Source organism: Siphateles boraxobius, unplaced genomic scaffold (genome assembly GCF_051911475.1).
Source record: "Siphateles boraxobius isolate OS27281-9 unplaced genomic scaffold, OSU_SipBor_1 6, whole genome shotgun sequence".
NCBI lineage: Eukaryota > Metazoa > Chordata > Actinopteri > Cypriniformes > Leuciscidae > Siphateles > Siphateles boraxobius.
In genome coordinates, this window is record NW_027509186.1 from 22,219,122 (window position 1) to 22,233,674 (window position 14,553).

A 14,553-nucleotide genomic window follows, 5' to 3' on the forward strand; every position below is an offset into this window, starting at 1 on the left:
GTTTTAAAAAAATATACATAAAAAGCAATGCATTTCTTACAGTGACTTGAATACATAACTTACATTATCTGGTCAACATGTATTTATATTTTTATGTACATTTCTGTATTGAAACTGGAGGTATAATGTCTGAAATATATAAAATATCTCGGTGATACAGAGAAAAAGAAAAAAAACCCTCATTAAAAGGATGAAAGAATAAACCATATTGAGTTTGGCATAATTGAGCAGACATCCAGAATGTGCAAGTGGAAAAAACAGGAAATTACATCACAGAAAGGAAGACTGAAGACCGTCATAATAACTGTGTCAAGGTCAGTAAGTCTCTTAAAATATTAGTTAATTTGACTTTTTTTATGACATGGTAAGGATATTCAGATTGTGGTACAAAAAGCATAATGATATTTATTTATGAATTAATCACAAATACTCATAATAATTCATGATAATTGTAATAATTAATAATAATTAATATGTGGATATATTCAAGGTGCATATATTTTTTTTTATTACTTTTTACTTAATACAACACATGACCTGCTAGAGTCATTAAAATGAAATGTTGATACAAAATCAAATGTATTTTCAAGTTGAACTAGATTTGCTTATTTGTTATTGACTCTGACTAAATTACTGTGTTTTGTTTTCGCATGGCAGTATAAATCAAACAAAAAGTTCAGGGACATTCAGAAGGAATATTCCATCCCCTCTCATTTATTGTTTACCTTAGGACTGATAAGGAACATTAGAACATAATCCATCACTTGCTCAATATGCTTTGTTGCCATTTGACCCCTTTACTTTGAGTTTTTACTGTGTGTATTTTACTGAGTGATTTTGCTGGCAGCCAGAGGACTGTTTTACAGCCTCTTCTGGATGAATGAGCTGCATGTTTTTTTCCAGGTACTCAAAGATGACTCGCTCTTACAGTTGCAGACAATGATTCATCTGTGATACCGAATGAGGAAGTAAACTGGAATCTTCTGCTGGGAATCTTATCCTCGGACATAGAGGACATTGAGTCTGTGTATGTTTATATGAGAGGCAGAGGGCAAAAGGTGACCTAGTTTAGTTTAATTTCATGCAGCTGCTAATCAAAAACGCTTTCTCAACAACAGAGAGAGAGGGGGGGGGGGCAAAACAACTGAGCGAAGAGGAAGTAAAGGTGGGAGGAGGGCACAGCGGAGGTACATGAGGGAAAAAAATTACACACGGAGAAAAGGAGAAAAGTGAAAAAAGCTGAAGGAAAATAAAGTGTGATGGAAACAAAATGAGTCAGGAGGAAAGGCAGTTCTTGTGAACTGCAGGAGACAGGATCAGGGGAGAAATGAGTGATGAAGGTGGAGAAAATTAGATTTCAGTGAATGAAACAGGAAACCAGAAAAACATTTGCTTTGGTGCTTAATGAGCTTATGAAGAAATGCTTTCGCTGCTGCTCTCATCTTACAGCACTTGCCAAGATAAATGGAAGAGGAGCATCATGTAAAATAGAGAATCATTAACCAAAATAAAACATCAAACTAGTCAAACAACAACAAAAATGCAGCAACAAAAAAATAAATATAAAAAAGTATTTTTGTCTTGTTTTCCAGTAAAAGAAAAAAAATCTGAAGTTATTTAAAAGAAATAAATACTTGAGGAGCAAAATTGCATTAGATATCAAGACTTGTTTTTTTTTTTAGAGAATATATAGTATCATTTAACCCACTAGAAAATAGTATGAAGCTATTACTATTTATTTTATTTGTTTTTAGATGTATGCTACAAAAATATTCTTATATGCTTAAAATAAAATCTTCTAATTGGGTAAAAAAAAATGTTTTTTTATAAATGTATTATATTATATTATACAGCTAAGGTGCAGAATTGATTATAATTAATTAAAAAAATTCAAGATATTTTCTGTAAATATGTCTTAATTAAATTCAACTATGGATAATATTTTTCATGAAAAACTTATTTAATAACTTCCCCTTTGTTTTATGGATTTTTTGGTATTTTTACTGGAAATCAAGACAAAAGCACTGGTAAAGAAGGCTCTTTTTTAAAGAGTTACCAACTCAAAGAGCGTCATTAACTCGTCAACATCATTAAATTACGCTCTTGAACCTTGTACCAAACCTTTCATTTTAAGATAAAACAATGCAATTACTACAGCATTCAACCCTTTGATTAAGACAAGAGGGAGCAATAACTTTCCTGACAGACCAAACTTGAAACAACCAGCCTTCAAGGTGATTCACATTATAATGTTGACAAATATGCCCTGCTTATCACTCATTCAAACACAGCGGACCTGTAAAGCCTGTCAGATATAGACTTTCTTCTCACGGAGTGCTGAAGAACGGGACAGAACGGATCTAGAGGGAATAAACAGGGCGACTCCAGCTGGGCCGTCTCGCAGTGATGTCAGTAACCATGCCACTTATCGATGAGATCTATGCAAATGGGGCAGCGCACGCAGCGCCTCCGAACACAAAATCGCATTGTGTGCATGGTTCAGAGCGTCACGACACCTGTGTAAAAGAGTGTGTTTGGATGTGTGTTGGTACGTGCGGTCATATCGGTTTTAATTAATGATTAGACAAAGTATACACTAGGGCCCCTGTTAGTGATAATCCTGCCAGTGGATATAGAGCAACTGACCAGACTGCCACTGGAGAAGCCTTTAGTAAATGATAGCTGAGAAATAGTTTTGTGGTTTCTTCCTCTGAGATTTTACTTCTACAAACGATCAGACCTGGATGACCCTGACAAGGGGAGTTTGGTGAAAACGTATCTGCCCCTCTCTCTCGCTGTTTACTCTCTGTTTGTTTAACAGAGCTGTATTTGCTTTTGAACTCTTTGTACATGAACTGTTACACAGGAAAGAAAAATTACACGTGATCTTAATATCTTAACTGTTTCTCATAGACGGCAATGAGATCTGATAAGAGAGCAAGGGAGCTTCAAACTGTGCTCAGATTTGTACCAAATTTACTCCAAAGTCTGTGATTAAAGGTCTCAAACATTTATCATCATATTCTTGAAAGACCAAAAATGTAATATGGTAATTCTATAGTCATACAGTACAGTATATTGACTGTACAGTATATCAACAATTGACTCATTTATGTGTTATGTCATTTCTCCATCAGAAACAGTTGAGATACTTTAATGGCACGTAATTGAGAACTCTGTCAAGTGTCCTGAGTTATGAATGAGCAATATCTAAGAAATTAAATTTTGCTTTGGGGCTTTTGAGGAGGGAAGCTGGGAAGTTGCAAACGAGAACATCCACAAAAGAGCCACAAAAAAGGGTCCTTTACTATATAGTGACCCAATTACAACACACTCTGGGACGACAATAAATGTATGAAGTGTACATAAAGACCTACATGGCCATAAACGCAGGTCAACTAAAGCACTGCAGCCAATAACAACACCAGAACCGAGCCAGATCTGAAATCACAGGTCAAATTAGTGGGTGGGAAAAAATAAAGTTCACCCACCGCTCCTTCTCTCTCTCTTTCTCCTTCTGCCGTCTGGACTTGTGCAGTAGTCCGATCAGAATGACAGCAGCCCGAATGCCGGCTTTTTTTGAGTTCACTCTGGCTTCAGGATCCGACATGCTGTCCGGCCCACACTCCGAAACACACTTTGGACCAGGACCGTCCTGTGCTATTCTGGTATGACCAAGCTCTCTGCCTCTGGCTGAGGGACTGAGAATGTACATCTCCGTCTACCTCTCTCCTTCTCATGCTCTCTCTCTTTCTCTCTCTCTTTCCTTCTCTCACTCGCTCCTACACCAGTTGTCATTGCCTGCCCCAGTCTGGATCTGATAGGCTGAGCAGAACGCAGGCCCCGCCCCCTTCTCACCAGTCCCTCCCTCTCAATCCCTCTCTCTCTTTCCACTCAATTTCCTTCTGCTGTGTTCCTGGACCGCTTGCCTTTCTGTTGCCAGACCTTTCCGCACTCTAAAAAAAAAAATCTGTTCTCTTCTGCCCTCTTCACGCATCTACGAAACACGGACAGACTTAATTGCATCTTGCATCTTTCTGAATCTCAATGTGTCCTTTTGTTTATTATTGAAAGAAACTCTATCACTATCACAACATCCTTGACCCCTTTTCTTATGTTCTATGGCATTTCTTACCATCACAAAAATGCTTTCAGAACATTCCGGTCAATAACAATAAGGTGGTAAATATTTGTGACTCTGCCAAAACAAGAATTTCCATTATGTTTCAGTATATTTGCATCTGCAAGTTTGCGCGTTCCATAGTCCAGCTAAAGGTGCGTATTGCGGCATGCTCCCTCCTGCATCTTGTCTGACCTGTTCTTCGTTTTTCTTTGCTGTCTCTGTTTGTCTTTCATCTTCTCTTTCTGTTTGCCTTTTCCCACTGCAGGAAGTTACTCCCTCTTCTGCTTTCTGCCTAGTGTGCTGGGTCGGACTCTTTCCATGCATATCTCGCTCATTGACGGATTAATGCATGGTCCTGCTGAGCAATTGCCCCAAGGAGGTCTATAATACCTGGAGAAGGCTATCCGTTAGCATTTCCATTCATCTCAGTGGCAGTTGCTCAGCTGGTGCAGAAACCCCCAGAGGTACTGGTTAGAAATCTACCCTTTTTTGCTCATGCCACACAGAATAAAAATAAATATATATTATTATAAATATATATAGAGAGAGAGTTATAGTTATATAGTATATATATAAATGGGGAAAAATGAATCTTGGAAAAATGTTATATCAATTTTGATGCTGGTTGGTCTTTAAAACCCAACATCAACACTGAAAGTATGCAGTGTGTCATGGCACAAATTCACAATCCGTCCCAAGTCTCACTGGTTCCTCCTCAAAGCTTGTAGTCAGATGTACTCTTGTGTCTAATAATGGCAATAACCCATCCAGGTTTTTTGTTCTGTTTGCAAAAGATTAACTACCCATGTCTGCAAAAACAGATGGTTCTCTGACAACTAAAATGAAAGCTAAAATGGAAACATTGGCCAGCTGGTCCTTAATCAATAAGGATTAAAGTCGACATAAAATCAAAATTGACATTCCTTTTTACTTTCTTAAAAGACATTCCTTGTCTTGGTGGCACACTGCTCAAATACAAATATTTCTATTCATATTCTTTCCTTATAGAATTGCTACACCTCTAAAACATCTATATGCATAGATTTACATCTGAATGCATAGAAATACTTCTATGCAATCGTGCATTAAATTGATCAAAAGGTACAGTAAAGACAATGTTACTAAAGATTTTAAATAAATGCTGTTCTTCTAAAATTTCTTCACCCACAAAAAATGTATATCAGTTTCCACAAGAATGTTAAGCTGCACAACTGTTTTCAACATTGACAAGTTAATAAGAATAAATGTTTCTTGAGCAGCAAATCAGCATATTAGAACGATTCTGAAGGATCATGTGACACCGAAGACAGGAGTAATGATGCTGCAAATTCAGCTTTGCCATCCAATTTTTGGATGAACTAACCCTTTAAGTAAACTGGGTTGTTAAAATTAGACGTGAACCTGGTTCCTTAACACATATTGAAAAAACTGAGCTTCAAACCTTACCAGATCTGTTTCAGTTCAAATGTGCTGCTAACTCAGTAAAAAGTTTACTCTAAGTCTATAAGATATTGAAGTATCTGTTACTTTGTTATATGTAGTGCTCCCTCGTAAGTGCAAAATATGAATAAGTTAAGAATCAGACAAAAACAAGCAGGAAGCTGCAACAACAAGTGCTTCAAAAAGCCCATGTGCCCCTTCCCCAGACTCAGGCTCTGCCATAGTAACGTTGCTTCAGATTCTCCAAATCTGCCACCAGGATCCTCATCCCCACGGCAACCCTGAGCTTCCTCTGGGGAAGGGGAAGGTTGACAAGCAAACCGAGTCATGTGACCATTGGAAGAGATGTGGTATCTTGTATCTGAGGAGAGGTACTGGGAAATGAATATGAAGTATCTGGTTGGGAAGGTGAACATTTCATCTCGGCTGAGCTGTTAAGAGAGATGGAGAGCAAGAGATTCAGAATGGACACAAACTGAGCAGTCTTTCAACAAAGATCTATGCAACTCCAGACTGAACCCCTCAGAGAGACACAAACACAAATGCATGAGCAAACACATCCCCCTCTCCCACTCCCTCATCTCCTTACACACACAAACATTACTCCCACTGTCCCTCAGTACATCACACACACACACATAGTGTAAATACCTTATAGGAAATATTACACAAATTCGTGTCTTCCAAACATCTGTAGTAGCTCACAGCAACACACATCCCTCACACATTTCACTGCACTTCACATGACATCCCAGTGGTCTTCTTCATTCAGGTGCAAAAACACACTTTGGCCACTCATGAGGGGATGCATGGCCTTGAAAAAAACCTCCAGTGACAAACGAATGATGGCAAGTTACATCACATAACCTGCGGAGCGTCGGTCATATGAAAACTCGACAACTGTGAAGGCTAGACACACGCATGCTAACACGAAGATCAAACACGAAATCAATTCCTACAACTCAGACATGAAGTCTTCACTGTTTCTGAAGTAAAAGCTTCTGTTAGTGCTGAGGTGAGAAAACTCAAAGTAAGATAACACTGCTCAGGTTAGTTTCATAGCTATATTTAACAAATTTCGACTGCTTGCTAAGCAATGTTAGTTGCTTAGAAACTTTTTTCCAGACAAAACTTGTCTGCTCCGCTGAAGTAAACAAGACCCTGTAGGGGGAGAAAAACAATGTTACAAATATTAGACAATAAAATCCTAGCATAAAGAATCCTAGCATAGAGAATTAACTTATCCTAAATAATATTAGACAAGAATACATAAATAATATTAGCCGATAACATCCTAGTATAACTAGCATTAGCTAATAATATTGTAGTATGAATAAAAATAGGCAATAATATTCTAGCTTTACTATTAGCCAATATCCTACAGTATACACAACATTTGCCAATAATTTCCTAGCATATGTTAGCCAATAATATCTTAACAAACGTAATTAGCCAATATACTACCATAAACAACATTATCCAATATTGTAGCATAAATAACATTAGCCAATAACATCTTTGCATACAAGATATTAGTCAATTGTCGCATAAATAGTATTAATTAGTCAATATCCTAGCATGAAAATGTTAAGCAAATAATATCCAAGCACATAAGGTTTGCAAACATGGGTTATCCAATCAAATCCCGTCTCAAATAAAATCAAATCAAGTCTCGTCTACACTATTTCCTACTCAACATTGTTTCCTTCAGAATTATTATTATTATATGTGTTAAAAAAACAGCTGTGTTAAAGAGAAAATGAAGGTGACTAACACTGAACCAGACTACTGGAACTCATGGTTTTGAGGTTGCCATCAATCCAGTTTCTGTCTCAAACTCACACACACTAAATTCATCAAAATGAGAGTACAGTAGATAGGTCTATTAGCCAGCCAAGATAGAAATGCGTTGACGTTGTGTAAAGAATGAGACAAGACAAGACAAGGTGACTGAGACAGCAGCTGAGTATAAATCCAAGCCAAACACTACAGACAGAAATAGCCGAGCACCGCACAGGAGAAACATGTGGCCCTGGAGCCAAGCCCAGCCAAGCCAGAGCTCCTTAATGAGCACTATATCAGTGTGTGTTTATACACTTTCACACTAACACACAGGCTCTCATACAAAAAGAAAGGGTCATTCACAATCTCTGAAACACACACACACACACACACACACTCTGGCAGCCACTTACACACACACACTTGAACCACAGCATCTTACTAATATAATTAGCTTGATGGGAACAAAAACATTGGTGTGACACTAATGTAGAGTTAGAGTCCACCAATAAAAAAATAATTAATTAAATGCTGAAATTAAATGCTTAATGCAAAGGCAACAGGTGCGAGTGAGCTGGTAATTGGATAGGTACATAGAAGTCTTTTACCATGGTGTCTTTTCTTTAAATGGGTCATCTTAACCTTATGTTGCTCCAGGGAGACAACACTTGCACATAATTAGCCCTGTTTAATACCAAATAAGCAATATTTAAACTGTGAAAGACATAATAAAGTGAAAAAAATGTTGAATTATTTTTGTCAGTGCTAAACGCAAGTAAAGGGAAATAGTCAGCTGCTCATTATCGCAAAATAAACCTGGGCAGGTTGGCAGGTGTTGTGAAGGGCTTTATTTTTGTGATAATGGCCTGCTGACTGTACAATATCCAGATTATTTCATGGCTACGTATTAAATAATTACTAAATAAATGGACATGAAATATCAGGTTTATTGGCTGTTTTCAGCTGTTTGCAAGGAACAAATCAAACAAAAGTAATTGTAATAGCTAAACAAAAGTTTTGAGTGGTTTTCCCAAATTCAACTAAAATGCAACTTTTAATGACTTCGGCAGTCTCAAAATTATTCAACCCCTTCATGGCAAGCATCTTTAGTACTTAAAGACTTCTTCTGCAACCAAGCCTTGGTGAAATTTGAGGTATGCTTGGGATCATTGTCCTGTTGGAAGGTCCACACACACACAAGCTTCAGCTTCCTCGCTGATGGCATGACGTTTTCTCCTAAGATTTCCTGATATTTCAACGAATCCATCTTGCCTTCCACACACTGCAGGTTTCCATTGCCAGAGGATGCAAATCAGCCCCAGAGCATCACAGAGCCCCACCATGCTTACTTGTAGACAGAGTTTTTCTTTTCAGCATATGCTTCATTCTTCTTCCTCCAGACATACCACTGATCCATAGGGCCGGAAAGTTACAGTTTTGTTTCATCACTCCACAGAACAGAATCCCAGAACTTCTGTGGCTTATTATATGATTGTAAGCACTTTTCTTGTGCTTTTGGGTCAGTAGTGGTGTAGTTGGAGTTCTGGCATGGGTTTAGTAAGTGCCAGGGCCAGCTCTAGCCCTGTTAATTGATTGAGTATTTATTAAACTATACAAACAAAAATGCTCTTATAGTCACTCCAACGCTTCAAAAAGTAAATTATGACTTAAATGATACACTCTAATAAATTGCACATGCAAAAATGCTACAAAAAAGCTACAAATAATGTTCAAGGATAATTATGACTCAAACAATGGATGAACAAACAAAAATGCTCTTATAGTCACTCCAAGACTTCAACAAGCAAATTATGACTTGAAGGATCAACTGTAATAAATTGTTCATACACAAATGCTACAAAGAATGTTCAAGGATACAAAATTGGATTAACTCCATAAACTGTGCAAAAACAGTCTTACGCACCTGTAAGGACACTTAAGCAAATGATGACCCATAAACTGGATTAACTATACCATCTACTAACAAAACTGCTATTATGGATACTGTACCACTACAGAATTAAAAGATTGCAGTTCTTTTAGTATCACTGTCTCAAATAATAAAAGATGAACAGTTATTTCTGGCATTTCTATTCGCCTTCAAAATCTACGCAGCATTAAAATTTTACTCGTCTGGACTTCCTAATGGCAAATTCGTTGATGGTATCATCAAATGATATTTTACTTGAGACCTATGCAAATATTGCCTGATTGCATCTGGCCATGGCCAGTTTTAAAAAAAACAGATATATATTTTAGTATATTCCTGGAGGGGAACTGAACAGAAGGGTGAACAGCACCACCATCACTATAATGGTGGTTACAACTGAGTGTGTATTCACCTGCTAGTTGTGAACTCACTAAACATAACTTATGCATATATAATGAATGTAGAGAGCAACTGTACTTTTCATAACTAGCATGCATACGTTATCCAGATACTGGTGTTTTGACATTTACATCCATGTAGGTTATCAGTAAAGTTGCGTTTGCTAGTAATATGTAGCAAACTATAGCAGAGTAACTAGCTAGCTAGTGATAGCTTAGTGACAGCAATGTAACGTCCAATATTAGGTGATGCACAATACTAAGTAAATGTATTTAGTTTGGCACCTTAATGGCTGAGATGAGAAGACTTACCTCTATACTGGGCTTTCTTTTTATCTTCTTCCTTTCTCCGTTTTCATCCCTGTGCACCAGAGGGTTTAGACCGCTTCATTTTTGATCAACGCGCCAGCAGCTGAGCACTTGCCTAACGTAACGTAATCCCCCACCCCCCCATTAGGAAATGATCGACAATAATCATCAATTCAATCTAATAATCAGGTTGACAAGTAATTAAACGTGTGGCTGAGGGGGCGCCCTATGATGATCATGTTTAATAAACATGTTCTATTTCGCTTGTCGTTCTTATTCTATGATTAATGGGAAGTAGGTCTAAGGGCGACACTAGAGGGCACCCTCGCCCCCAACACATTTGTCACCCTAGGCAATTGCCTAGTTCGCCTATAGCAATCGCCGGCCTTGGTAAGTGCATTACTGTGGAAGCTGAAACCTCAGTGCTGTTGCCACCAAGTCTTGCTGCAGGTCTTTTGCAGTCACTCGAGGGTTTTTCTGAACCTGCCTTCTCAGAAATCTGGTTGCAGTTGTTAATAGCTTCCTTTTTCTGCCCCGTCCAGGTAGTGTAACCACTGTTCCTTTAACTTTGAACTTGCAAACTATGCTTCCAACGGTGTCTCTTGGACCATTTAGTGCTATGTTTTTGTATCCTGTTCCTTGTTTGTGAAGGGCGATGATATCTTCTCTTAACTTTTTGGACCCTTCTTTTGACTTAGCCATATTTCTAACATACAGTCAAACATGACACTCAACCAACCTAATCAGTTCAGATATTTCATGTGTTCTAGCTCAAGCACACCTGCTGCAACTAGTGAAGCACTTGATGAGTTGCTTCAGATGTGCATGAGACAAATCTGTGTTGAGCTATTTCAAATTACTTTTGTTTGATTTGTTTATTGCAAACAGCTGAAAGTCTGTACATTTTGCCAATAAACCTGATTTGCAACAGGGATGGAATGATTTCGATTACAACTCTATATATCACAGCAGTTCAAAAATTAAATGTTTGGTTAATGGCATTAAAAGGTTAAACTATGGCATTTATAATAACATACCACCTACACTAAATCCTACCCTAAACCTAACCGGGTGTTAACAAAAGCAAATGTTAGATAAAACATTTGCTTAAGCAACCATGCCATTTTAGGTTGTTCTCCACATTTTTAAGCTTGTCCATCGTGACTTGTGTTTCACGTGACTTGTACCCGAGCACTCCACATCACAAGTGCACTACTACCAGGTGATCTACTAATCAAGTTTACTATAATAGAAAAGCCAAACATATGGAGCTGGTTATGTGATGCAAATTTCAAAATGTATTAGTTTACAATATGGAAAAAACAAATTTGAGGTCATGACATAGTTTTGTGCAAGGAACCGTGTAAAAATATGTCCTTATTAATAAACAATCTGCCTCCATAATCAACATTTGTGTAAAAAGGAATAAAGGTTGTTGGCACTGTACAACCTCTAGTGTTCATTTCAGCTGGACACTAAAACTTATGGAAAGACAGTGACATGTTTCTTATTTGCCAAGGTGAGGTATGTCATTCTGCGATGATGACAACCCTCTAGCGTAATGTGTTTCAAAGGCCAGGCACTCAATTTACGACTGTGTTTTTTTTTTTTCTTTCAAACATGATTTAGGATCAAGCTGTCATCACTTAAATATTCTTGGATCATGTCCCAATCAATGAATGTATTTTAAGACTGATTTTAATCAAATATAGACTACGGAGCACTCATAATCACATACATTAAAGAGATTAATGTTTTTCACTGTACGTGTTTGTGTTAAAAGATTGTAATGCTATTATTAACAGTCAAGGTTATTTCAAAGTGTATGTGCTCTTGGCATTACACATAACAATATGCAGACTTGTCTGAATGAAATGAGACCGTAAGGTACATGTGCTCAAATTTATTGTAATGACATTTGAAAGACAAAAAAACAAATAAAGAGGCCATGAATATAAATTTTTAAGTTAAGCATATATAAACTGGTCTATAATGCATCATATGTTACGTTGGGTTGCCCTAGAGTACTGTTATGGCACTGCGCTTGTGTTTCTGTTATTACTTTGAAGGTTAATAAAGGTAATTTTCCTCTGTTCTAAGAACAGCGGCTCCAAAGGTAATATCCGAATGAAGGTCTTCTTCATTCTCTACGGCTTTGCCTCAATATGCTTTCAGTGATTGTACTTGTTACACCAGTTGACTGTTTGCATAGTCACTTTGGTCCAAAAGCATCTGCAAATTGAGAAAATGCTAATTTTATGGAAATTAAAGCTCGATTTGATGGTGACCTTTGCAAATGTCATTGATATGTGGCACCATAACTTCTACGGAGAAATTTCGAGACTTAGTGTCAAAGGCTTAATTTACTAACAACTAGGTAATTGGTCGCTTATTTTAAGTCTCAATCTACAGTATCAGATGTCAAAAACGTCTCAAAACAATCCTTCAAGCCAACGTTGGTAAGCAGAATAAAAACTGTGTGATAACAAAGAGCTCTTTTACTGTTTCTTGATCTCTTAAAAACACATTCATAACAACTTCCTTCCCCTTTACAGAATAACCGCAGTTCCACTGGGCTGGGTGAAGGATTGGTCACCTGAGGTACGCTGAGTGACATTCATGAAACCGATCCCTCCTGGCTCCATGCCACAACGACACGAAGATTAAAACCTGAGGAATAAAAAAAAAACTCTCGTCTGACGTCTATTAGCTCCCAGGCAAACCCCAGAGGAGCTGTGTTTTTCCCATACCGCTATGCTCTGAACTCAGGAGCGCAAGAATCTCATCGTCACACCTGATCATTTTATGGCAGTTTCTAACTTCATTGTCAAAAAGAAATCGTCACTATAATTATTAAGACCTCTCTGCTCCGACACAGGGCATCCGGGACACTGGCCGACAGATCATCTATCATTTGCAAATGTCTGCACCCTGTAGATAGGCAATATGACAGGCTCCCTGGAGGTTAACGTGACAAATCTTTCACTTATAGAAGTACTGAATCTGAGAAGATATATGTCTGTGAGAGGGAATTTGGTTAATGAGTATTATCCCATAAATGAGCATCCGAATGAGGATTATGACAGGTATATGATGATGAAGGTATGTGGAATCAAGTTATTAGAAACTTTTTTTTGGTGTTCTTTTTTCCAAGCTTTTTTTTACTTCTGGATGACCTCTGTCATCATCAAACACTTTAATAGCACTAATATTTGAATAATGTAAGCAATATTTAGAAGATTTCAAAGAGAAAATTCATCTTTCATGTTTTCAATTTCATTTTCAATTTCAATATAAACTACCATACAAAAGTTTGAGTCAGCAAGGATGTACTAAATTTAATCAATTGTGACAGTAAGGACTTTTACACAGTTACAAAAGATTTACATTTCAAATAAATGCTGTTCTTTTGAAGTTTCTATTAATCAAAGTAATCTAAAAAAAATTATCATCGCTTCCGCAAAACAATTAGGCAGCATAATTGTGTTCAACATTGACAATAATAATTAAAAAAAAAATCTTGACCACCAAATCAGAATAATTTCTGAAGGATTGTGTCACACCATCACAGCAATAAATTACATTTTAAAAGGAAATAATTTTTCCCATTATTGCTGTTTTTTTTTCACATTTATGTTCAAACACCATGTAAAAGTGAATTTTGCATAATAGATGCCCTTTAACAAAAATCTTACCGGCCCCAAACTTTTGAAGGGTATACTCTACGTCTAAATTTATACATTTAAACTATTTACATTTACAGAATAGAAACCCTTACATTTAAAACTATTCATTTTATAGTTGTGTATTTCACTTTTTTTTTTTGCTCAAACTATAATATAAACCATTACCATTAATAAAAAAAAACATAATTATCGGTACATCCCTATTAACATCATCGGTTATTAGTGGCATCAGTGGAAAGAGAGAGACATTTCAAAGGATGAGTTACTACATGTAGAAAGACTAAAATCTATAGAAAGATTTTGATTGTTGAACGATTTTCAATACTTTTTGAAAGGCAAATAGCACAGTCTGGCATTGAAATCAATGTGCTGCTAATTCATTAATAAAAATTTTGGAGCAGATATAAAAGTGGTCTCTGAAATGCGCTGCGACTGACGTTTTCTCATCTTTATGCAGCTACTAATTGCTTAGCTGCCCTTCCGTGCTGGAAAAGCAGGTTATCATCTACAATTAATTTGGCTCAAGAGACACGGAGTGCACCATTGTTCCACGGCAGCTCTATCAAAATAAGATTCTTTGAGTGAATGCACAGCTTTGCCTGAGTATTAAAAATACTTCAGCTTCTAATCTCTGTGCAATATTTCCCCCTTCTCTTTTCCTGTCTGTTTTTCTCTTGACCAGACAGACAGAACGTTCCTCTTTTTTTTGCTCCACCGTGATGCGTCCAGTCAACCAGACCCAGACTGATCTCCCCCTCTCCTCCTCCTCCTCCTCCCAAACCCTTTCTTCCTCTTCTGCTGCAAATGTCATTTATTTAATTTGAGTCATAAATCAATTTGGTCCCATCCTTCTGTTTGTGGAGAGGGTTGACAAAGCTTGGTATG

General features: G+C 37.2%; 1 protein-coding gene across 8 annotated transcripts in view; it reads right to left on the reverse strand.

Annotated features, from left to right (window-relative positions):
- rap1gap2a (RAP1 GTPase activating protein 2a) overlaps positions 1 to 14,553 on the reverse strand; it is an 81,415-nt gene that overhangs the window by 38,188 nt on the left and 28,674 nt on the right. For 4 of the 8 annotated variants that reach the window (XM_077208182.1, XM_077208181.1, XM_077208195.1 and 1 more), the window contains exon 1: positions 3,492 to 3,816. The exons of the other annotated variants lie outside the window; for them this stretch is intronic. In XM_077208182.1, coding sequence (XP_077064297.1) covers positions 3,492 to 3,715 — 224 coding nt within the window. In that variant the 5' untranslated portion in view covers positions 3,716 to 3,816. Of the gene's footprint in view, positions 1 to 3,491; positions 3,817 to 14,553 lie in introns of those variants that run through there. 8 annotated transcript variants of the gene reach the window in all.